The sequence below is a fragment of the Corylus avellana genome, chromosome 6, assembly GCF_965113065.1.
Source record: "Corylus avellana chromosome 6, dhCorAvel1.hap1.2, whole genome shotgun sequence".
Classification (NCBI taxonomy): Eukaryota; Viridiplantae; Streptophyta; class Magnoliopsida; order Fagales; family Betulaceae; genus Corylus; species Corylus avellana.
The window spans coordinates 11,077,324-11,099,438 of record NC_142495.1 but is presented as its reverse complement, the minus strand read 5'-3'; the positions used below and the strand labels follow the sequence as shown (position 1 = coordinate 11,099,438).

The following is a 22,115-nucleotide window of genomic DNA, read 5'->3' as shown; positions in this document are numbered from 1 at the left end:
GATATCTTCAGCCCTATAATGTTACCAAGTCTTTCTTCTTTAAACAGCAATATGGAGAATACTTCAAACCCGAGAATGGAAAGAAAAGGAAATAAGGGATCTCCTTGTCTTAAACCTCTCTCCGAAGAGAACAAACCAAAAAAGCTGCCATTGATGAGAATAGAGAAAGAGGAAGAGGAGATGCAGGTTTCAATCCAACTTATCCAAGTGGAGTGAAACCCCAACTTCCTCATAATGGCCATAATGAAGTTCCATTCCATTTTGTCCAAGGCCTTTTCCATGTCCATCTTAAGAAACAAAAGTCTACCTTTCCCTCTTTTGTTTTTGAAAGTGTGTAGAAGTTCATGGGCAAGGATGGCGTTATCTTGGATATTTCTGCCAGGGACAAAGGCTGGTTGGAGAGGGGAGATGATCTTTGGGAGGAGAGCTTTCAATCTGTTTGCCAAGATTTTAGAGATGAACTTGTAAACAATATTGCATAAGGTGATGGGTCTGAATTGGTGGATAGCGTGAGAGCCACTTTGTTTTGGCACAAGAGCAATGAAGGTGTGGTTTTGTTCTCTTAGAAGGTGCTTGTTGTTGAAAAAAATTCCATATGCAGGCCAAAACATCTTCTCTGATAGATGACCAATATTTCTTGTAAAAAAGGGGCTGTAAAACCATCAGGGCCAGGAACTTTGGTGGAACCTAAGCTTGAGAGAGCTTGGATCACCTCAGACTCGATAGGAATGGAGCAGAGGGACAGATTGTCATCCTTAGTGATGGTGGGAGGGAACAGATCAAGCATATCCTCATCAATTTGAGGGCAAGAGGAAGAGAACAGGTTGGAGAAATGAGAGACAAAATTTCCTCCAATGGCTGCTCTATCAGAAAGCCATTCCCCTACATTAGTCTTGAGGAAATTAATAGCATTGGATCTCCTTCTAATAATGGTGGAGGTGTGAAAAAACTTAGTGTTGAGGTCAATGCAGGTGAGCCAAGTTTCTCTAGATTTAGATCTCCAGAGAATCTCCTCTTTTTGTAAAAGATCATCAAGGGCAATCTTAAGGTTGGATTCCAAAGAGAAAGACTTGGGGCAGGGGGGGATTGTTGGATTTGGTCAAGCTTGGCTAAAGTTGATTTGATCTTAGCCTGAATATTCCCAAAGTGAAGATGATTCCATCTCTTCATTGCTATTTTATTCTTACTTCTACCTATTTTGTGATTAAGGATTTGCTGACCATGGAAATCCTCCTACAAGGGCTGAGTGAAGATGGGCTATTCCCCATCTACATCAAACACCTTCAAGAGAGAAAATATATTTTATAGCTATTACTCGAGGTAAGATACTCTTGTTTGAGATGAAGTTTTTCATTTTGAGGTATGAATTCTCTTCCTTTCAATAATGAGACTCTACCGAATTTCATTGTTGGCCAGTGATATTCTGCTCAACTTAGACTTTATCTTTATATTCTATTTTGTGGGAAAAAAAAAAAAAAAAAAACCCGTATTGCATCACCTTGTATCCTGAATGAACGAATTCGGTTTTTCTTTTTTCTAAACTCAACTATGTATTTTTGAATATGCATTGAAGTAATAGAGATTGATTGTTCTAACTCTGGTAATTAAAGTAAAAATATGTTGCATGGAGAGCAGTGTATCATTAAGATTAGGGATAAATGCATAATCAGTTCCTATGATTGGCATAAATTACAAAATGCTCCTTGTGATATCAAAATGAATTCAAAGGTCATTGGGGTATGCCAAAAAAATGTAGTAAAATTTCGTTAAAAAATTTAACAGATTCCGTTAGTTGCCACGTCAGCACCAATGAAATGGTGACATGTATTGCTCTTAATAAAAAATATATAAAATATATATAAAAGAGAATATATATTTTAAAAAAAAGGGGTGGCTGCCCAGTCGAGAGCCACCCCAGCCTTGTTGCCACCCCTAGATCTGCTGAGTGACCCTGGCCCGATTGTTTCAAAACTCTGGAGGCAACAAAAAATAAAACTCCAGGTGGTGCTAAATCTGCTTTTAGGAAGGAGGATGCGGTTAGCACTATGCTTGCTAAGAGTAGAGATATTCAGCAGACCCTAATAGTCCTAGGGTCCGCCTAAGGCCATGTCTGACCTAAAAAAAAAAAAAAAAAAAAAAAAAATTGCATCAACCCTTTCCCCTAGACCCATTTTCTCATTTCCCCCAATTTTCTTCCCAAACACATATTCTACTCCCCCCAAAATTTCCCCATGTGCAACGACCACCACCACCGTCGGCCTTCCCCACCGTGCGACGACTGGTTCTACCACACCGGAGACCCTCACCGACCCAATCTTCTTGTCTATTACGTTTTTTTCGTTCTCAATTTTTTCTTGGGTTCTCAAATTTTTCATGGGTTATTCTCTGTTTCAAATGGGTTGTTGGTATTTTCCTTTGTGGAAAGGAAGCTCCCTATCATATTTGAATTAATTGTGGGTTTGCTGAAGAAGAAAAGAAGTCGGTTCAATTTCCTTAGCTCTTCTTATCCTCTCACCTTTGCTGAAGAAGAAAAGAAGTGGTTTAATTCATCCAAAAAAAGTGGGTTTAGTTCGTTGCAATATATGAGAATTGATGAGCTTTAGTCATCAGCAGTTGTAGCTCGTCATCGAAAGATGTGGCTGGCTCGTCGTCAGCGGTGCTCTGCGCCAGCCGTTGGTGAGTGGAGAGGGAAGAGAGATGAAATGGGGGAAGAGACAAAGATGAAAAGGGGAGGAGAGAACGATGAAATGGGGGAAGAGAGAACATTGTGCAGTTTTTTTTTATAAAATAAAAAAATAAAAAATAAACAAAACAAAACAAATCTTTTTTTTTTTTTTTTTTTACTTTTATATATTTAATATATTTATATTTTTTTTACTAAGAGCAACACATGTCACCATTTCATTAGTGCTTATATGGCAACTAACGGAATCTGTCAAATTTTTTAACGGAATTTGACTACAGGGACTAAATCGTTTTTTTGGCATACCCCAAGGACCTCTGAGTTCATTTTGATACTACAGAGAGCGTTTTGTAATCTTGGCCAACCACATGGACCAATTATACATTTATCCCTTAAGATTAATTTCAAACAAGGGAAACAAGCAGGCTATGGAAGAGAGCGGTTATAATTGACTAGCTAGATATGGATAGAAAATACTAGTACATAATTTTCAACGGCATGAGAATCGAACTGAAATTTGCTTGATTTGAATTTAGTTAAACTTCATTGATAAGCACATTAAAAGAGTAGTTCATAAAAGAAGTGCACCAAAAACTTTTTTTTTAAAAAAAAAATAAAGTAGTTTTCTCCCAAGGAACTTGTAGAAAAGATGCTTTTACTATAGTCTCTATAGACCCTTTACACAATGACAAAGTATGACAAAAACAAAAACAAAAAAAAAAAAAAGGTATTATATATATATATATATATATATATATATAGTCAGCTTTGTAATAGAGGGAATAAAATTTTAAGACGATAAAAATCTTTAAAGAAAGTAAGACTCTTTCAACAAAATTATTTTTCAGAAAAAAATATTTTTTCATAAAATATTTATTGGCGTAAACGAATGGCAACTTCTGACAACCTCTGATAGCAGTGGTTTGAAAATGAGAAATTCAAACTCGAAAAGTGGTTTATGAAATTTAAAAATGGAAACCATTTTCTAAAACTAAAGAATCACTTTTGGTCAAACTGAAATAGGCCTAAAAATATTTTCAACTTAACTATTAATTTTTGTCATGCCAAAAAATACAGAAATCATTTTTCAAAAAATATTATTGGCCAAAACAAACAAAGGCTAAGATGGTTAATTTCGTAATAAATGCGAAAGTTTTCGTGACAATATAAATCTATAACGTTTTAGTAATGAAAAATATTAGGCTTATAAACAAATTTTACAAAAAAAAAAAAAAAAAAAAACAAACAAACAAACAAACAAACAAATTACAACATGATGTGACACAATATAATTAAATTTCTCAAAAGTTTAATTTATCTAAATCATATCATTCCCCCTTATGTTATAAAAAAAATTTGTAAACTTAGCATAAGAGTAGGGTAAACTTCTATTAAACCGAGTTGTTTGTAGACTTGCAGTGGAGGCAAACTTTGTTGCCGTAATTAAGAACAATTGGGAGAGAAATGTAGAGTGGGCCGGGCCTAACCACCATAGGAGAAGTGTGCAAGCCATAGCTCCTGCTCTTATGGCTTGTTTGGTGAAAAAAGAATGGGTTCATGGATTAGCTATTCAAATAGCTATCCTATACATTGGTTTGTTCACTATTCATGAAAGTAATCATTCCCTTTTCTTCATTTTCGAGAATAGCTATCGTCCACCCTAGCCAGAAGGGTGGTGCGACTATCTCTAATGAATCATCGAAATAGTAGGGGTGTCAATGCGGGCAGTTAAAAATCGCCACTAATCGCTATAACCGCTAACTGCTTAACCGCATTAACCGCTATAACCACCTAGCGATTAGAGGTTATCGGGTTTACTAACCATAACCGCCTTTTTATATAATATATTTTTATAATTATAATTATAATAATATTTATACATATAAGATAATCACTTGATCATTAAATCACCAAAAAAAAATATTATATAATTAAATCACAATTTGAGTATTAATATATTATCACTATAATTTATATGATTATATCACATGATCAATTGATCATTAAATCATTTGATTACATAATAACAAATTATACATATATAATATGACATAACATATAAGTATACCAATTCATACTAATACAACAATTAAGTATCTAGAGACTTAGTTCCAATGTATGTTATAAATTTATAAGTCTATATATGTTATAAATTATAATTATACATATATGCATATGAATACTATAAATGTATAAGATCAATACTTAATCATATGATTCAATAACAATTCAAATATTTTATTCAAGTTAATCATATTATTAATGTACAATGATAATATGATTCTTTTAATATCAAATTAAGTAATTGGCATTAGATTCAATAATGTATTACTTATAACCACAATTGAAGTATTAATGTATTATCATTCTAATTTATATGATTATATAATAACAAATTATACATATAATATGACATAAGTTATAAGTATACCAATTCATACTAATACAACACTTAAGTACCTAGAGACTTAGTTCCAATGTATATTATAAACTTATAAGTCTATATATATTATAAATTATAATTATACATATATGCATATGAATAATATAAATGTATAATATCAATACTTAATTAATATTTTATTCAAATGAATCATATTATTAATGTACAATGATAATGTGATTCGTATAATATCAAATTAAGTAATTAACATTGGATTAAATAATGTGTTACTTATAAATACAATTGAAGTGTTAATGTATTATCATTCTAATTTGAGTAATATTGTCACTATAATTGATATGATTATATTACATAATGAATTAATCATTAAATCATATGATTATATAATAACAAATAATACATATAATTATCTATATCATATGTTTTATTTGAACTTCTTTTATATGTTATGTTGAACTTTTTTTATATATTTTTTTTTATATGTTGTAACAGTTGTGTTGAACTTTTTTTATATGTTGTGTTATTATTATTATTTTTTTAAAATTTTTATATGTTGTGTGTGTGTTTTTTTTTTTAAAAAAAAAAAAAAAAAAAAAAAAAAAAAAGCTAACCAGTTATGATTAAGTACAAGTAAATGTAAATTTGGAGTCAAATATTTTTTTATTTTTCAATATGGGCTCTTTTTATAGTAATTAGGACTAAGAAGACACTAAAAATACAAAAAACAAATGAAGGTAAAAAATGCTACAATAGTAAAACAAAAAAAAAAAAAAAAAAGCCCAAAAGGCCCAAAAAAAAAGCTCAATTTTGAAAAAGCAATTAGTGGGCGGTTACCTATTTCACTAACCGCTAACCGGCGGTTAGTAGCTAATTGCTAACCACTAGCGGTTGCTGTTAGTAAAATCTACTACGCTAGCGGTTGCAGTTAGTGAAATCTACTAACCACTAAGGCGGTTACGATTAGCGATTATTAACCGTAACCGTATTGACACCCCTACGAAATGGCTTTCTTTAGGGTCCAATCCTTTAGCTTTTAGTTGGGGAGAATTGGGATAGTTGGTGACCCATTAAGATAATTATCTTTTTTTTTTCTTTGATTAGGGATTACCCATAAAAAAATAAAAATAATGGGTTGTCAGTAAATAATTTTTAGAGAAATGTATTTTAAGAAATTTGAGCAAAACACATTTAATTCCGACTACAAATATATTTTCTCATATGTCAATCACATTGCATGAAACAGGAACATAATCTTTTTCAGTCCATTATGGAAACAAATATTTAGTTTATGACTAAGATTTTTTTGATTACAAGTGGGACATATATCTCACTAATAAAAATAATAATAAAATATTATTTTAAATTAAAAAAACAAATTAATAAAAAAAAAAGAAAAAAAAAAAAAAAAAAAGATAGTTGGCCACCATAGTTACCCTCATTTTTTTAATTTAAAATAATATTTTATTATTATTTTTATTAATAAGATATGTGTCTCATTTATGGTTATAAAATTTTTTAAGAAAAACTTAATCATGAAGTTCATATTCTCTAGCCCATAAGACAAAAGAGGATCTGCCCGACACAGCTCTGCCCGGTCATCGATTACTTCCTCGGCCTCCTCTCCAGACTCCAATGCCGACCACAAGTCCCACGACCAAGATGCTTATTCTGCAGAAAATATCAACCAACAAAAGAAAAAACAAAAATGAAAAGAATCTCCTTTCAAGACAACGACCCTTTAGATTATATAAAATGAGTGTTTTAAGTTAAGAGGAACCTTAGCAGAACAAAAAGACACCGAGTGAAGCTGATGGGGAGTCTAAGCCACCTTTTCTGTGTGCTTGTGAGCCTTCTCGACCCAATCAGCTGCCATGGTGAGTCAAAGCCTGAGGAAGACCATAAGGCCTTGTTTATATTTGGGGACTCCCTCTTTGACGCCGGCAACAACCAGTACCTCAATGGTAGCGTGGAAGGGGGTGGAGCCATCTCCTGGCCGTATGGGGAAACCTTCTTCAAGCATCCCACCGGGAGACTCTCCGATGGCCGCCTAGTCCCCGATTTTATTGGTAAGGCATCATAAATGTGTAGATTAAGTATTTGGTTTCCGTGTTTTTAGCGGTGGGTCTTAAATTGATGCACACTGGCTGCAGCCCAGTTCGCGAAGTTGCCTCTACTTCCACCATACCTACAACCAAGTGAGCATCGATTCACCGATGGGGTCAACTTTGCTTCAGCTGGAGGTGGTGTTCTTGTTCAAACCCACCCTGGAACGGTACGTCGTCGTTTTCCAAAATAAGTCTTAAATTATGGGTTAATACTTCTTACATTGGTGCTTCTAGAGATAATTTGGGAAATGGCAATAAAATTGGGTTGATTTCTCATACTATTGCCTCAATATAAAATGGGAAATGTAATACACTCTCATGCTCTTAAATACACATTCACTTATCATTGTTATCAAAAAAAAAAAAAAATACACGTTCTTTCTCATGGAAATAGATTAGCCCAACATAAAAATCAGCCACAGAATATAATATAAGGAAATTTTTACTTTTAATAGCTTGATTGTTCTTTTTATTTCAGATAAATCTCCCAACTCAGCTAAGCTATTTGAAGACTGTAGTGAAGTCACTGAGGCAAAAACTAGGTGATGTGGAAGCCAAGAAAGTGCTGATGAGAGCTGTATACTTGTTTAGCGTTGGAGGCAACGACTACTTTAGCTTTTCTTTAGAGAACCCGAATGCTACTCAGTCCTACCGAAGACAATATGTGGGGATGGTGATCGGCAACTTGACTAGTGTGCTCAAAGTAATGTGGAAATATTTCACTACAAAGAAAGCATTCAGTAGTACTAGTTAGTATGCGTTTATATTTTAACTTTTTTCTTTTCCAGGAAATATATAGTTTAGGAGGAAGGAAAATTGCATTTCAGAACGCAGGGCCCTTGGGTTGCCTACCATCCATGAAAGCAAGGAATCCCCATCTTGGTAGTGAGTGTGCCAAAGAACCCTCAGCTCTGGCAAGGCTACACAACAGAGCTCTAGCCGAAGTCCTTAAAAAGCTAGAGAGCAAGTTACCAGGATTCAAATAGTCAATATTTGATTACTACAATGCGCTTGGAGGCAGAGTTAATAACCCTTCAAAATATGGTAGGCTGTTAGCACAATTTTTCACTTTTAAATCCAAATTTCACTCATCTTTGTTGTAACTTTTTTTTTCGTTTTTAAGGCTTCGAGAATGGTAAGGCTGCGTGTTGCGGTGGCGGGGCGTATAGGGGAATGAATTGTGGAGGTGGAAGAAATGGAACAGAACCATACGAGTTATGCAGTGATCCAAGTGAATATGTGTGGTTTGATGGTGGCCATACTACTGAATCAGCAAACCTCCAATTAGCTGAGCTGATATGGAGTGGAGCGCCAAATGTCGTAGGGCCTTACAACGTGAAACAACTATTTGGACATGCATAACAAAGTATCTTGTGAGCAGATTATGTTCTATCTAGCTTTCCTATGATGTTTTTGGATATTGCAGTCCAAGATTAAACCACTCCTCTTTGGAATAGTCACTTTTTTTTTTTCTTTTCTTTTTTTTTTTTTTTTTGCATAGCGAAATCGAGGCCAATATATCATTGATCTTTATGTTTTGCTAAAGTACACTTAGCCCCTTTTAACTCTCATGCAATTCGCAATGTTCCTTCGAACTTTCAATTGCAGTAATGTCTCCTCCAAACTAGGATTGAGGTGAAACTCTAAGTTGCAACTCTAAGTTGCAAGAGTTGCAAAACAAAAAAAAAAGAAAGATGAAAACTAAAAAACAATTTAGGGAAGACATTACAAATTGTCTGGTAGTTAGTGTTAGAATACATGATCAAATTTCTTTTGATTTTATTTAAATTTGATTGTAACTATCTCCTACGCTTTAGGTAATTAGTTTCGACAAATCTCATTTGATACCATTTTCACCTTCCATTTTGTATTCTCTCAATTTACCACAGTTTTCCTATAAATAAAAACTATTTGTATTGTAATTTGATTGTAAGATATAGCCCTTTGAACTCTTTCCTAGTAGTGGATGTAAATGTCTAACAACGAACTACTCAAATTCTATTGTTTCAATTACTCTCTTTAGTCCGCTTTTATATTTAATATTCCATAATATTATAAATTTCTTTAATTAGAAGGAGTTATGTGTACTTAAGGTTGATGAAAATATTGCAATGTTAGGGGATACATTGCAAATCAAGGTTGATGAAGATATTGATGCAGAGATGGATTAGGCTCTGAACCAGGCGGAGAATGTGGCGCTTGATTACAGTGAATTTTGCCTTTTTTTTTTTTTTTTTTTTCTAATTAATGACCGAACACTTTCTGGTTCATTCTCACAGGACAAAAAACTGCTAACTACACTCTCTCTGCTCATAAACATGTCTACACAGTCGTGCCACTTTATTTGAATGAGTTGATAGACGTCACGTGTTGCCCTTTCTTGTTACAATCTTAAGTTTCAAATGGATTATGAGCGAGAGAGAACAGAAAGAACTCAGATTTCTTTGGTTTGGTTTGGATTCTGTCAAAGCTAGAGCAAAGGTTGTGTGGAATTTGATTTGTGTTCCTAAGAGGGAGGGGGTTTAGGCTTAAAGACATTGGAGGATTGGAACAAGGCTTCCATGTTAAGACACATATGGTACCTCTTTGCTAGGGCCGGTTCTTTGTGGGTGGCTTGGGTAAAAATATGCTTGCTAAAAGGTAAAAGCTTTTGGAAAGTGAAAAATTCTTCAAGTGTGTTCTTCGAGTTGGAGAAAACTCTTGAAGTTGTGTAGGATTGCAAAACAATTCATGTTGTTTAAGGTTGGTAATGTGGAGAATATTTTTCTTTGGCTTGATTCTTAGCATCCGATGGGTTCCTTCATGATGTCTATAGCCATAGAGTCATATATGATGCAGGCAGCCATTTAGGAGCCAAGCTATCGAGTGTTCTTGTGAACAAAAATTGGATTTGGCCACCAGCTCGATTTGAAGATCTTGTTAAAATTCAGAGCAAGCCACCAATGGTAGAGATTGGTGAATTTGATCTTCCTACTTGGATGTTTTCTAGGCATGGTGTGTACAATTGTGCTGCTACTTGGGGTGTTATACGGCATAAACAGCAACCAGTCAAGTGGTGGAGATTAATTTGGTTCCCCTAGGGCCTAGGCTATTCCTCGACAAGCATTCATTTTTCGGTTAGCAGTTAGGGATAGTCTCTCCACTGGGTCAGATTGCTTAGTTGGGGATTTGGAGGTAAAGTTCTATGTTTTTTTGTCGTAGTTGCCTTGAAGATAGAAACCATTTGTGTTTTTATTGTAGTTTCTGCAAAAGAATCTGGTTGGTAACTATTCGGAAGTGTTTTAATTAATTGATCCTCCAAGTGAATGGAGTAGACAGAGGAGTAAAAGAGTAGTCTGGTAAGGGCTTGAGAGTTGATTTATGTAGACTATGCTTGAGTGCCTCTGTTTACAATTTATGGAAGGAGAGAAATAGTATTAAACGTGGAAACCATTTACAAACTGAAGAACAAATACTTCAAAGGATTAATTGGGAAGTTAGAAGGAGTTGTTGCCTTCCAGATAGTATGTTTAGAGGTTGTTGATTTTGTTGTGTTTGTATATTGGGGGGCTGCTGTCTTGGCTGATGCAGAGGCTGTAATGGTTACTGCATTCAGGGGGCTGTATCTTTCCTTCTATATAGTTAGTGTTCAGGAAGCTGCTTGTTTCTGGAGATTTCTGGCTTTAAAAGCTAGAGTGCTTTGTTCTCATTGTGGTTTGGGACTATTGTTTTGACTGTAGTTGCAGCTGCTCTTGGTGATTATGCAGAATCTTCCAGTTGATGGGGTTTGCTGTCTCTTCTGAAGTTTGTTTCTACATTGTTGAGAATTGTCCAGATTTTCTTGTCTCTTATTTGGTTTGATGTTGGATTTTATAGGTCGTTGTATAGTTCGGTGCATCCTTACTATATAGTTAGTGATCAGGAGGCATGTTTTGTTTCCTGGAGTTTTTCTGGCTATAAAAGCTAGAGTGCTTTGTTCTCATTGTGGTTTGGGAAAGCTGTGTCGATTGTAGTTGCAGAGGTTGTAAGGTTCTCTCGGAGACCATGCAGAATCTATCAGTTGATGGGGTTTTGCTGTCTTTTCTGAAGTTTGCTTATGCATTGTTGAGAAATGTCTAGATTTATTTCTGTTATCTGGAGTCTGGTTTAATGATGGGTTTTATAGGTGATTGTATAGTTTAGTTCAGGAGGATTGTACTTAAATGTTGATTTGTGAAAGATTTCTACTCCCCTTGTTAAATGAACATATGAGATTGAAAGAGAAGGATGGTTGAATAATATCATTTGACAATTACTTGTACTTGTACATCACGACCACAAAAAGAAGCATCTTGTCAGCAGCTAAGAAGTATGGAAAATTAAATGCTGAATGAACTTGGATTTTTCAACAAGGTCATTACTTGGGGCCCAAACTTCAATGCAATAAATAAACATGTACATCATTATTTAGTACAACACGCTCAATGAGGTCACAGCACTGATTGTCTACTTTTTTTTCCTTATTAATATACCATTTATTCAATCTTAAAAGCACCGATTGAATATAAGTCGAGAGATTAATTAACGCACAAGCAATTATTCATTTCGCTCACTGCTCACTACACTTGCCTTGCAATGCAAGATGAAATAAAACAAAAACAAAACAAAACAAAAAATAAAAAGAAAAAAGGAAAAATTTGGAGATAATTAACTTTTTTTCACCCATGAACTATGACGCTATGTTAAAATTCTTCTATGAACTGTTAACCTTACTGTCTGATCCCATCAGACCACCATTTTCTTCCCAAAACCCCTATTTCGTTAGTCAAACTCGTTAAAAAATTTGAAATGACCTAAATACCCTAACTTTATAAACAAAAATTACATATAATACCCTTAAAATTAAACAAATTAAAATATATATATATATACCGGTTTCAATAAAAAAAAAATCAAAACTAAAAAACTAAATAAAAATTAAAACAAAAAAATATAAATATATTAAAATTAAAAAACACCTATAAATTAATTTATAAAAATAAAAAAGTCAATATAAAAAACTAAAAAACCCAGTTAAAAAGACTTAAACTATATATATATATATATATATATATATATATATATATAAATTAAAAATCCATTTGTGTGATATAAAAACAATAATAATAATAATTCAGATATTGTCGAGATAGGCCAAAATAGCAATTTAGTCCCTGTAATCAAATTCAGTCAAAATACTTGACAGATTCCATTAGTGTATCACGGCATCACCAATAGAATGATGATACGTGTCATTTTTAATTAAAAGTAAATAAAAATATTAAATATATAAATTATTTTTCTAAAAAAAAAAAATTGACCCCGGCCACCCTTGGGTGGCCCGTGTGCAACCCCTGAGGTGGGGGTGGCCCTTGATCTGGTTGGGGGTTGGCCACACGCCACCCCCAACCACCTCTGGGGTGGTTGGGGTGGTGCACGACCCCGTGGGTCGTTTTTTTTAAAAGAAAAAATAAAATAAAATAAAAATTTATAAATTTTATATATTTATATTTTTGTTTGATTTTTTAATTTGATGGTATTTTTGTCTTTTATTGAGATTTAATGTCTAAAAGAGAATATTTCATCTAATTTAACGAGTTTGATTGACGGAATAAGGTTTTGGAAAGAAAATAGTAGTCTGATGGGGTCGGGCAATAAGGTTGGCAGTTTATGGAGGATATTGATATAGCGTTGTAGTTCAGAGAAAAAAGGGAAAAATGCGAAATCAATCCTTATGGTTTACTTGATTTGCAATTAGCTCCTTGTAGCATCAAAATAAACTCAAAGGTTCCTAAGGTATGCCAAAAAAATAATTTAGTCCCTACGGTCAAATTTCATTTACTGACTTAACGATTATGATAACATGAAACGTTAGAACCAATAAAATTGTGATACTTGTCATATTTAAGTCAGTGTTACACTAACAGAATCTGTTAAATTAGTGGACAGAATTTGATTGTAGAGACTAAATTATTTTTTTGGCATACTTCTAGGACCTTTGAGTTCATTTTGATACCATAAGGACTTAATTGTAGATCAGGTAAACTATAAGGACTAATTTTTCATTTTTCCAAAAAAAAAAAAAAAAAAAAAAAAAAAAAAAGAGATAATTACCCCAAAAATTTGAGATAAATTTTAAGTCAGCGCTCCAAAACAAATAACACTTCAAGTTTTTTTTTTTTTATTCCAGCTTTAATTGCAATGTCTTTCGCGAATTTGTAAGTGGTCCTTACATTACCTTTCCGGCCAATTTTTTAATGTTTGTCTTCAGCATTTTTGTTGTATCACATTAAAATAATCATTTTTTTTATTAGGAAATAAAATATTTTTTAAAGGAAAAAAAAAAAAAAAAGTGGGGCTGGGGCTTCTTCTCAAACCATCGTCGCCGATCGTTGGCACAGTCCTTAAATGCATTAACAATTTGTACCGCCGTTAGCCAACCCTCTGTTTGTATCCATTGTTGGGCACCACTTCTTTGATTGTGACGGTATGGTTCACGTCGTCACCATTGGAATGGTTATTCCTAGTTTTGGAGAATAGCTATCGGCCACTCTAACCAAAAGCATTAGAGGTGGTGCGGCCATCTCAGATAGGCCATCAAGGTGGCCCATGGAGTCAGGGGTAGTTGCGGACACCCATGAATCCCCTCAACATCCACCTGAAGCCAACCGCTCCCAAAAATGTAGTCAGCGATCCATTGAGATGATTATATTTTTTTCTTTAATTACCCATAAAAAATAAAATAAAATAATGGCTTGTTGGTAAATAATTTTTGGAGAGGAGGGCTTTAAGAAATTTGAGCAAAATATATTCAACTCCAATTACAAAAATTTGTAATTCGGCGGTCGGCAGGTCAAGCCAGCTTCCATGCATATTCCCACTACCATTCACATTACCGACCACTCGAGTCACTCGACGAAGCAATGAACGCTTCTTCTGCAGCGAAGGGAAACATCATAAACCTTCACCGACAAAAGAAGCATAAAATGCGTGTGTTAAGAGGAACCTTAGCAGTACAGAGCCGATCGACAGTATTAGCTGATGGGGAGTCTATGCTATCTTTTGTGTGTGCTAATTGTGAGCCTTCTCAACCCAATCAGCTGCCATGGCCAGGCAAAGCCTGAGGGAGAAGAACATAAGGCCTTGTTTGTATTTGGGGACTCCCTCTTTGACGCCGGCAACAACCAGTACCTCAATGGTAGCGTGGAAGGGGGTGGAGCCATTTCCTGGCCGTATGGGGAAACCTTCTTCAAGCATCCCGCTGGGAGACTCTCCGATGGCCGCCTAGTCCCCGATTTTATTGGTAAGACATCATAAATGTGTAGATTAACTATTTGGTTTGTGTTTTTTATGGTGGCCGGATCTTAAATTGATGCAAAATGGCTGCAGCCCAGTTCGCCAAGTTGCCTCTACTTTCACCATATCTACAACCAATTGAGCATCAATTCACCGATGGGGTCAACTTTGCTTCAGCTGGAGGTGGTGTTCTTGTTCAAACCCACCCTGGAACGGTACGTCGTCGTTTTCCAAAATAAGGCTTAAATTATGGGTTTAGACTTCTTATATGGGTGCTTCTTGAGATAATTTCGGAAATGGCAATATTGGGTTGATTTCTCAAAATAAAATGGGACACATTCTTTCTCATGGAAATAGATTAGCCCAACATAAAAATCAGCCACACAATATAATATAAGAAAATTTTCACTTGTAATAGCTTGATTGTTCTTTTTATTTCAGATAAATCTCCCAACTCAGCTAAGCTATTTTAAGACTGTAGTGAAGTCGCTGAGGCAGAAACTAGGTGATGTAGAAGCCAAGAAAGTGCTGATGAGAGCTGTATACTTGTTTAGCATTGGAGGCAACGATTACTTTAGCTTTTCCACACAGAACCCAAATGCTACTCAGTCCTACCGAAGACAATATGTGGGGATGGTGATCGGCAACTTGACTAGTGTGCTCAAAGTAATGTGGAAATATTTCACTTCAAAGAAAGCATTCACTATTCAGTAGTACTAGCATGTGTTCAGATTTTAACGTTTTCTTTTCCAGGAAATATATGGTTTAGGAGGAAGGAAAATTGCATTTCAGAATGCAGGACCTTTGGGTTGCGTACCCATCATGAAAGCAATGAATCCTCAACTTGGTAGCGAGTGTGCCAAAGAACCCTCAGCTCTGGCAAGGCTACACAACAGAGCTCTAGCCAATGTCCTTAAAAACCTAGAGAGCAAGTTACCAGGATTCAAATATTCAGTATTTGATTACTACAATGAGCTTGAAGACAGAATTAAAAACCCTTCAAAATATGGTTGACTGTCACTGTCAGCACAATTTTCACTTTTAAATCCAATTTTCACTCATCTTTGTTGTAATCTTTTTTTTTTTCGTTTTTAAGGGTTCAAAAATGGTAACTCTGCGTGTTGCGGCAGCGGAGCATTTAGGGGAAGGAATTGTGGGAAAAACGGAACAGAACCGTACGAGTTATGCAGTGATCCGAGTGAGTATGTGTGGTTCGATGGTGCCCACACTACTGAAACGGCAAATCGCCAGTTAGCTGAGCTGATATGGAGTGGAACACCAAATGTCTCAGGGCCCTACAATATGAAGCAACTATTTGGACATGCATAAGAAATTATCTTGTTAGCAGATTATGTTATCTAACTTTCCTATGATGTTTCTAGATATTGCAGTCTTATTAAATAAATTCACTCCTCTTTGGAATAGTTACTTCTTTTCTTTTGTTTTTTTTATGTACCATTGATCTTTCTTTTTTTCCTTTAACTCTTAACTTAATTACTGTTTTAACATTTTATAAACAAGAGATGTTGTTCTTAAGTTTGTGGCAAAGCTAATTCCACCCTTCTTGTCAATAATGGATAAACTGATATGTATCAGATCTCAAGAAGTTAGTCCCATGATGAGAAAAATGAGTTGCTGCATGGGTGAATTATAAAAATATTGAGTTCTACATTGGTTTCTGCTAAAAGGGGTCAAGCTTTATAAGCGAATTTAAACGGATATTGTAAATAACTTCGATTTTCTATCAACAATTTATTTTTTCTTTTACAAGATTAATATTTTTTAGTAGCATTGAGTTAAACAGGAAGGAAATTTTTGCAAAACTCTGTTGTGAATCTGATAGAATTTGTTGAAAAGAAAAGGAAAATCATTATGCACCAAAATATGCTTGGTACCCATGACCCATCCAATATAAACTTCATTTTGCTCCATAAATGTGGATCAAGTGAATGCCCAATTAATGCTGTGATTCTCAAGAGGATTTAATAAAAAAATGGAATTTAAAATAAAATAATTGCAGCTGGTCCACATTTTCTTCTTTATTTATTTAGCTGGTCGGTTTGAGTAAATTTAGACCATTATATATGGCCCCAAAAGCTCAGAATTCAATGATATCATATCATATCATACGATATCAGAAACCAGAAACCAGTAAACTTGAGATGGCAAGTCTAAACAGAGTCTCACTCTTTTGCATGGTAGTGGCCCTTCTCATTCCATTTCCATCCACTAATTATTGCGTTGCTAAGTTGGAAGAGAAGAAGAAGCGTGCGGCATTGTTCATCTTTGGAGACTCCCTCTTCGACGCCGGAAACAATGTCTTCATCAATGGCCCCACAGCTGACTTCTGGCCCTACGGGGAGACCTTCTTCAAACACCCCACAGGTCGATGTTGCGACGGCCGTCTTGTCCCCGACTTCATTGGTAATTAAAAAACACAAAACTATATCATTACTTATGCTTCTTGTCTGTGACTCTGAGTTTTATATATATATATATATATGGTTGGTGTGTGTGTGCAGCTGAGTATGCAAAACTGGAATTGATCAAACCATATCTGCAGCCGGGGTTTGAGGACTATACTGATGGGGTGAACTTTGCATCAGCCGGCGCCGGCGTTCTTCCCGAAACTCATCCAGGAACGGTATGTCATCTTCTGCATGCAAAATTGGATGAAGGGTCCAATAATTTTCCAGTACTTTTCGTATCTGAAAAATATTTGATTTTACTCACCTAACGTTCACCACCTACCTTTGTTTTTTTTTTTTTTTTTTAAAAAAAAAAAAAAAAAAAAAAAGACCACTTGTCTTTCAAACTACCACGCAATTCCCTAAAATTATAAATTGGATAAATGATCCTCCCAAATTACTACCCGGCCTCCTAGACATAAATAACGTCAAAAATATTAATAAGACAAAAATGACAAAACAAATTCAAATTAAAAAAAAAAAAAGGATAAAAATAAAATTTGATTTTAAAGTAAATAAAAAAATGGATGGTCCTTGAACCACCTCAGGTGCTTGGGGTGGCCAAACCACCCCGTCCAAAAACCACTTAGGGTGGATCGGTCACTACAAACTATTTTGGAGTGATTTGGCCACTACCTCCACATATTGAGGTGGTTCAGCCACTCCAATGTTTTTTTTTTTTATGATTTTTTTTTTAAAATATATTTATATTTATTTTTATGAAGAGTATTTTTATCATTTGAAAACATTAATAATTTTATATAATTTTGAGTAACATTGACCCAATATATAGTTTGGAGGACATATTAACAGTTGAATGCTAGTTTGATGAGGTATTTTTTATGGATGTCTAGGGGGGTCTATATCTGGGCTTGGACCTGCTCTAGAGAGTAGAGACCAATTCATTTTTTTTTTTAGCGAGTATAGAGTCTATAGACTATAGAGACCAATTAATTATTCACATCGAAATCTGCAACATGGCTTTTGCTTTATGAATTTACATTATCGTTCGTATATATTGTCGTGGTAATTCCTAAAAAATAAAGTAAAAAATTGCAATGACAGTGAAGTGCTCATCTGGGCTGGGTTGGGCTGGGCTGCGCTGCGTTTTATGTGCCTGAAGTAGGGCCCATATTCAATCTAATTTTTTGTTTTTAACCCCAGATAAACCTGAAATTGCAACTGAGCTATTTTGAGGAGGTAGAGAAGAAGTTAAAGCGACAGCTGGGTAACGCAGAAGCGAAGAAGTTGGTAGCCAGAGCTGTTTATTTGTTCAGCATTGGTGGCAACGATTACATGGCTGTCACACTCAACCAGACCACTCCACTTACTTCTTTTTACAAGAAAAAATACATGACCATGGTGCTTGCCAATTTTACCACCGTCATCAAAGTACGTGCATTAGATTTATTTAAAAATAAATTGGGTGTTTCAAATAATTATGAAATATGTTTTATATCTAAAATGGTTTAATATATCTTTCAAATTTCAAAAACATTAATATGCCTTTCAAAGATTTGGTGTTACAAAAGAGATTACTATGTTCTTTTAAGGTATCCATTAAGTTGGATTTGGTGATTACAATTTGTGACTGTTAAATATATTGTGAAGAGCGGAAGAAAGAGAGAGAAGAGAGAGAGCGGAAGCATAACAATAGACTACATTGTATTGAGTAGTGTTCTATATTCTTGATGTGATTATAGAGCTCTCTATATATAGAGAGAGACGAAGAAGTAGTGAGCAAAAAACCCTAGACTAAACTTTAGAATATATAAGACAACATAATAAACTAGAATAATATAAAATCTTCTAACAGTGACCATTGAATTGAGTAATTTTGAACTATTAGATGTGTCCAAAATAATTATAAATACAGGAATGCTACGATTTTTCATGATGTTCTTTTGATCCTACTTAAATATTATATTTTAAAAAAAAGCAGGAAAAAAAAAAAAAAAACTTACCCCACTAATTCCTCTTTTTTTTTTTATAAAAAAAATATAATAAAATAATATTTACGTAGGATCAGAAAAACATCATAAGGTAACACTTCTGTTATAAATATGACCATTTGGTCATAAGCTTAAAAAAAAAAAAAAAAAAAAAAAAAAAAAACTACAAAATAGCTTTTTTCTTCTCTACATAAAGGTGTTTCTTGTTATTCTATAAAATGCTATTTTAGAGTAACATTTGGGCTTCCTTGTATTCTATAAAATATTTTGTCAAATCCCTTAGAACTTAAAAAGAAGACAAAATACATTCTAAATAAATATATCTTCATTGTGATCAAGCCTTGAAGTTCCAATTTTATTTTGCCTGTTATTTTTATATTATTTCCCAAAAGGGAGTATACAGATCAAAATTTGCTGCTATTATTTTTTTTTTCAGAAAGTGTATAAGATGGGAGGAAGGAAATTTGGGTTCCAAAACTTGGGGCCTATTGGATGCATGCCAGCCACCAAAGCCTCACTGGGGATTACCACTGATTGTGCCCGTGAGCCATTAGTAATCGCAAAGATGCACAACATAGCACTACCCAAACTCCTTCAGAAGATACAAAGGCAGCTACCAGGATTCAAATATGCACTATATGACTACTACACCACCCTAGCTGAAAGAACACTTTACAGCACAAAATTTGGTAAAATCGTTGATCTTTGCAATTTAGTATACTGTTCTACGACCGTCATATAACTGAAATAATGTGACAATAAGTTGAATAAGTTTCAAAGTTAATCTAAAGGCTTGGACAGTAATTTATAGTAATTTACTAATAGCATTGCACATTTGCTAGTACTATAGCTAAATCCTTGTTTGTTTTATTGATATTGAATTGAGTAGGTTTCAAGGTGGGGAAAAGTGCATGTTGTGGGAGTGGGGCATACAATGGGGAGTTGACATGTGGAGGGAAAAATGGGACAGTGAAGTACAAGTTATGCAGCAATCCTAGTGAATATGTATGGTTTGATGCTGCTCATCCAACTCAAAGTGCCAACCGACAATTATCAAAGTTGTTTTGGAGTGGATTTCCAAACATCACAGGGCCTTACAATCTAAAGAAGTTATTTCATATGGTGTAGTGCAGGAACAAGGCGCAATGTGTCATTATTGTCATTTTGGTACACTAACAAGATGATATGTCTGTTTGGATTTGCAGTTTTATGATATGCGGTCAATAAAAATGACATGTTATTAACTGTTTGATAAAATTATAATTAATTTGACTTTTAAAATCGTAGGCTTTAAAAAACATATCTCTTGTCTAGGGTTGGAAAATGTGAATCTTTATTGCTAAATAGAACACTTTCAGCAGTATTATTTTAAAATATTTCATTTAACCTAAAAAATTCAGGGTGCAATACATTTAGGAACTGTTTAGTATACGAAATAGACCTCTTAAATGTAATGACTATTCCTTGAAGAACGAAATGAGTTTTTCAACCAAAAAAAAAAAAAAAAACCATCAATTTTTTTATTTTTATTTTTATTTTTCTGCAAACTTATATATATACACAAGTAACAACAGAAAACTTGGAAAAAAAATTCTTTCATTGAGTATGAATGTTATCGTTTGGGTGTTATTGTTTTATTTAGGATCACGTTTGTGCTGTAATGGTAGGTAGGAGTCTTATTTATCAATTTGAGTGGGAGTCTTATTAACTAGTAGTTTCTCATTCTTTCTAGTATTAGGGAAAGTGTATAATTCAACTTAACTGCCAGATTTTGTTAAGAGTTTCACTCCCACTTAACCGCATGGTTGTTAGTCTTTTCTCCCCCTAGCTTCTTAACAGAATCTTAACATTGGGTGCTAAGGGTCTGTTCGAGTGTACGTTTGAGGGGCTTAAAAGTGCATTTAACACTCAAAAAGTCCGTTTGAAGAAAAAAATACTAGTTTGATAAAAAAAATTGAAAGCACTTTTATGAGTCTAAAAAGCCTAAAATTACCAAAACACACTTTTGGCAGAAACTTAAAAATGAAGCTTTTGACAAAAAAACGTTTTTTGACTTAAAAATTATATTTCTCAAACACAATCTCCAATATGCTCTAACTGTATAACCTCACTTAACTAATGGGTTATGCTTTTCTTCCCCCTTCCTAACTTCGATATGTTGAATATATAACCTTCTCTTTAACAGCTAGGACCTCTCTTTAATAGCCGGGTTAGTTAGGAAAATGCTAGGTATTCTCATGGTGTTCTTTTAGTGTCCTCCTAGTCCTACTGGATATTATTTTATAAATACCAAATGAGAGAAATAAGAGCAACTTTATTTTTTATTTTTTATAAAATAATATCTATTTAGGACTATGAGAACACTAAAAAAGTACCTAGCATATCCCGGTTATTAAACTCACACTTTTACAATCTCTTTAAATAAAACCACGCTTTTAATTCCTTTCAAGCCTCATTCATTTTGAAAATTATTTTCTTTTCAACACTCATTTTCATTTAACGCATGTAAATCATATGCGGATATAATTTTATATATACACACATTCAAATATGCATGGCTTCATATCACAAATGAAAGTGTGTTCATATTGTATTCCCCATCTGGATTCACTGAAATTCTTAAGAGAATTCTAGTTTCTGAAATTTTAAATTTAAACTGTCAATTTTTTATCCAATGGTCATTGTTCTGTCACGTGTCCCACTACTAATAAAATAATAAATATATATGAAAAATGGACATCCTAAATTTAAAATTCCAAAAATTAAAATTTTTTAAAAATTTCGATAGATCTTGATCTATACATGGGTATGGTGAAGGCCCTCGGCAGCTGCGGTGGGTTCTTTTTTTTTTTTTTATAATGTGATATGTAGTTTTCGAGGGTTTTGCATGTTTAATGTTAATTGGAGAGGGTGTATAATATATATGTATTTTTTTTCTTTTATTTTCTTTTATTATTATTCAATTTCCGTTCAATAAATTTAATGCCAAAGTAAGAACACAAGAGCCCATAAAAAACGATACTCTTGATAAAGTCTACGATGAAAATGGACGGATGTCTTAATGTCAACTACCCCAAATATGTGGGTAATAAATAACCACATACGAAAACATGACGACTGAAAACAACCACTCCGTTCCCATTTGTCCACCTATTTTCCCATCCCCGTGAAAAAGAAACATCTATCAAAACAATTCCATTAATTCAACAA

General features: G+C 34.0%; 3 protein-coding genes across 3 annotated transcripts; all 3 read left to right on the top strand.

Annotated features, from left to right (window-relative positions):
* Positions 1 to 6,680: 6,680 nt before the first annotated feature.
* Positions 6,681 to 8,662, top strand: LOC132186694 (GDSL esterase/lipase 1). The gene is given in 5 exon segments (XM_059600706.2): positions 6,681 to 7,153; positions 7,238 to 7,359; positions 7,671 to 7,895; positions 7,981 to 8,236; positions 8,316 to 8,662. Coding segments are annotated over 5 exon segments (1,098 nt in total). The 5' UTR covers positions 6,681 to 6,897; the 3' UTR covers positions 8,555 to 8,662.
* A 5,379-nt stretch (positions 8,663 to 14,041) lies between these two features.
* Positions 14,042 to 15,884, top strand: LOC132186693 (GDSL esterase/lipase 1). Its single transcript, XM_059600705.2, has 5 exons — positions 14,042 to 14,492; positions 14,579 to 14,700; positions 14,927 to 15,151; positions 15,239 to 15,494; positions 15,582 to 15,884. Exons 1-5 carry the CDS (start codon positions 14,231 to 14,233, stop codon positions 15,812 to 15,814), a joined length of 1,098 nt encoding a protein of 365 aa, XP_059456688.2. The 5' UTR covers positions 14,042 to 14,230; the 3' UTR covers positions 15,815 to 15,884.
* Positions 15,885 to 16,391: 507 nt separating this feature from the next.
* LOC132186692 (GDSL esterase/lipase 1) lies at positions 16,392 to 20,142 on the top strand. Its single transcript, XM_059600703.2, has 5 exons — positions 16,392 to 16,909; positions 17,008 to 17,129; positions 18,118 to 18,345; positions 19,342 to 19,594; positions 19,795 to 20,142. The coding sequence occupies exons 1-5, from the start codon at positions 16,570 to 16,572 to the stop codon at positions 20,031 to 20,033; spliced, it is 1,182 nt and encodes a 393-aa protein (XP_059456686.2). The 5' UTR covers positions 16,392 to 16,569; the 3' UTR covers positions 20,034 to 20,142.
* The last annotated feature ends 1,973 nt before the right edge of the window (positions 20,143 to 22,115 follow it).

What these genes read in the sequence shown, in the direction of transcription:
- LOC132186693 (XM_059600705.2), top strand. Translation starts at nt 14,231, where the DNA reads ATGGGGAGTCTATGCTATCTTTTGTGTGTGCTAATTGTGAGCCTTCTC. An exon ending in ACTTGACTAGTGTGCTCAAA is followed by an intron (nt 15,152 to 15,238) that starts GTAATGTGGAAA and finishes TTTCTTTTCCAG; the next exon opens with GAAATATATGGTTTAGGAGG. An exon ending in TAAAAACCCTTCAAAATATG is followed by an intron (nt 15,495 to 15,581) that starts GTTGACTGTCAC and finishes TTCGTTTTTAAG; the next exon opens with GGTTCAAAAATGGTAACTCT.
- LOC132186692 (XM_059600703.2), top strand. Translation starts at nt 16,570, where the DNA reads ATGGCCCCAAAAGCTCAGAATTCAATGATATCATATCATATCATACGA. An exon ending in CCGAAACTCATCCAGGAACG is followed by an intron (nt 17,130 to 18,117) that starts GTATGTCATCTT and finishes TTTTAACCCCAG; the next exon opens with ATAAACCTGAAATTGCAACT. An exon ending in ATTTTACCACCGTCATCAAA is followed by an intron (nt 18,346 to 19,341) that starts GTACGTGCATTA and finishes TTTTTTTTTCAG; the next exon opens with AAAGTGTATAAGATGGGAGG.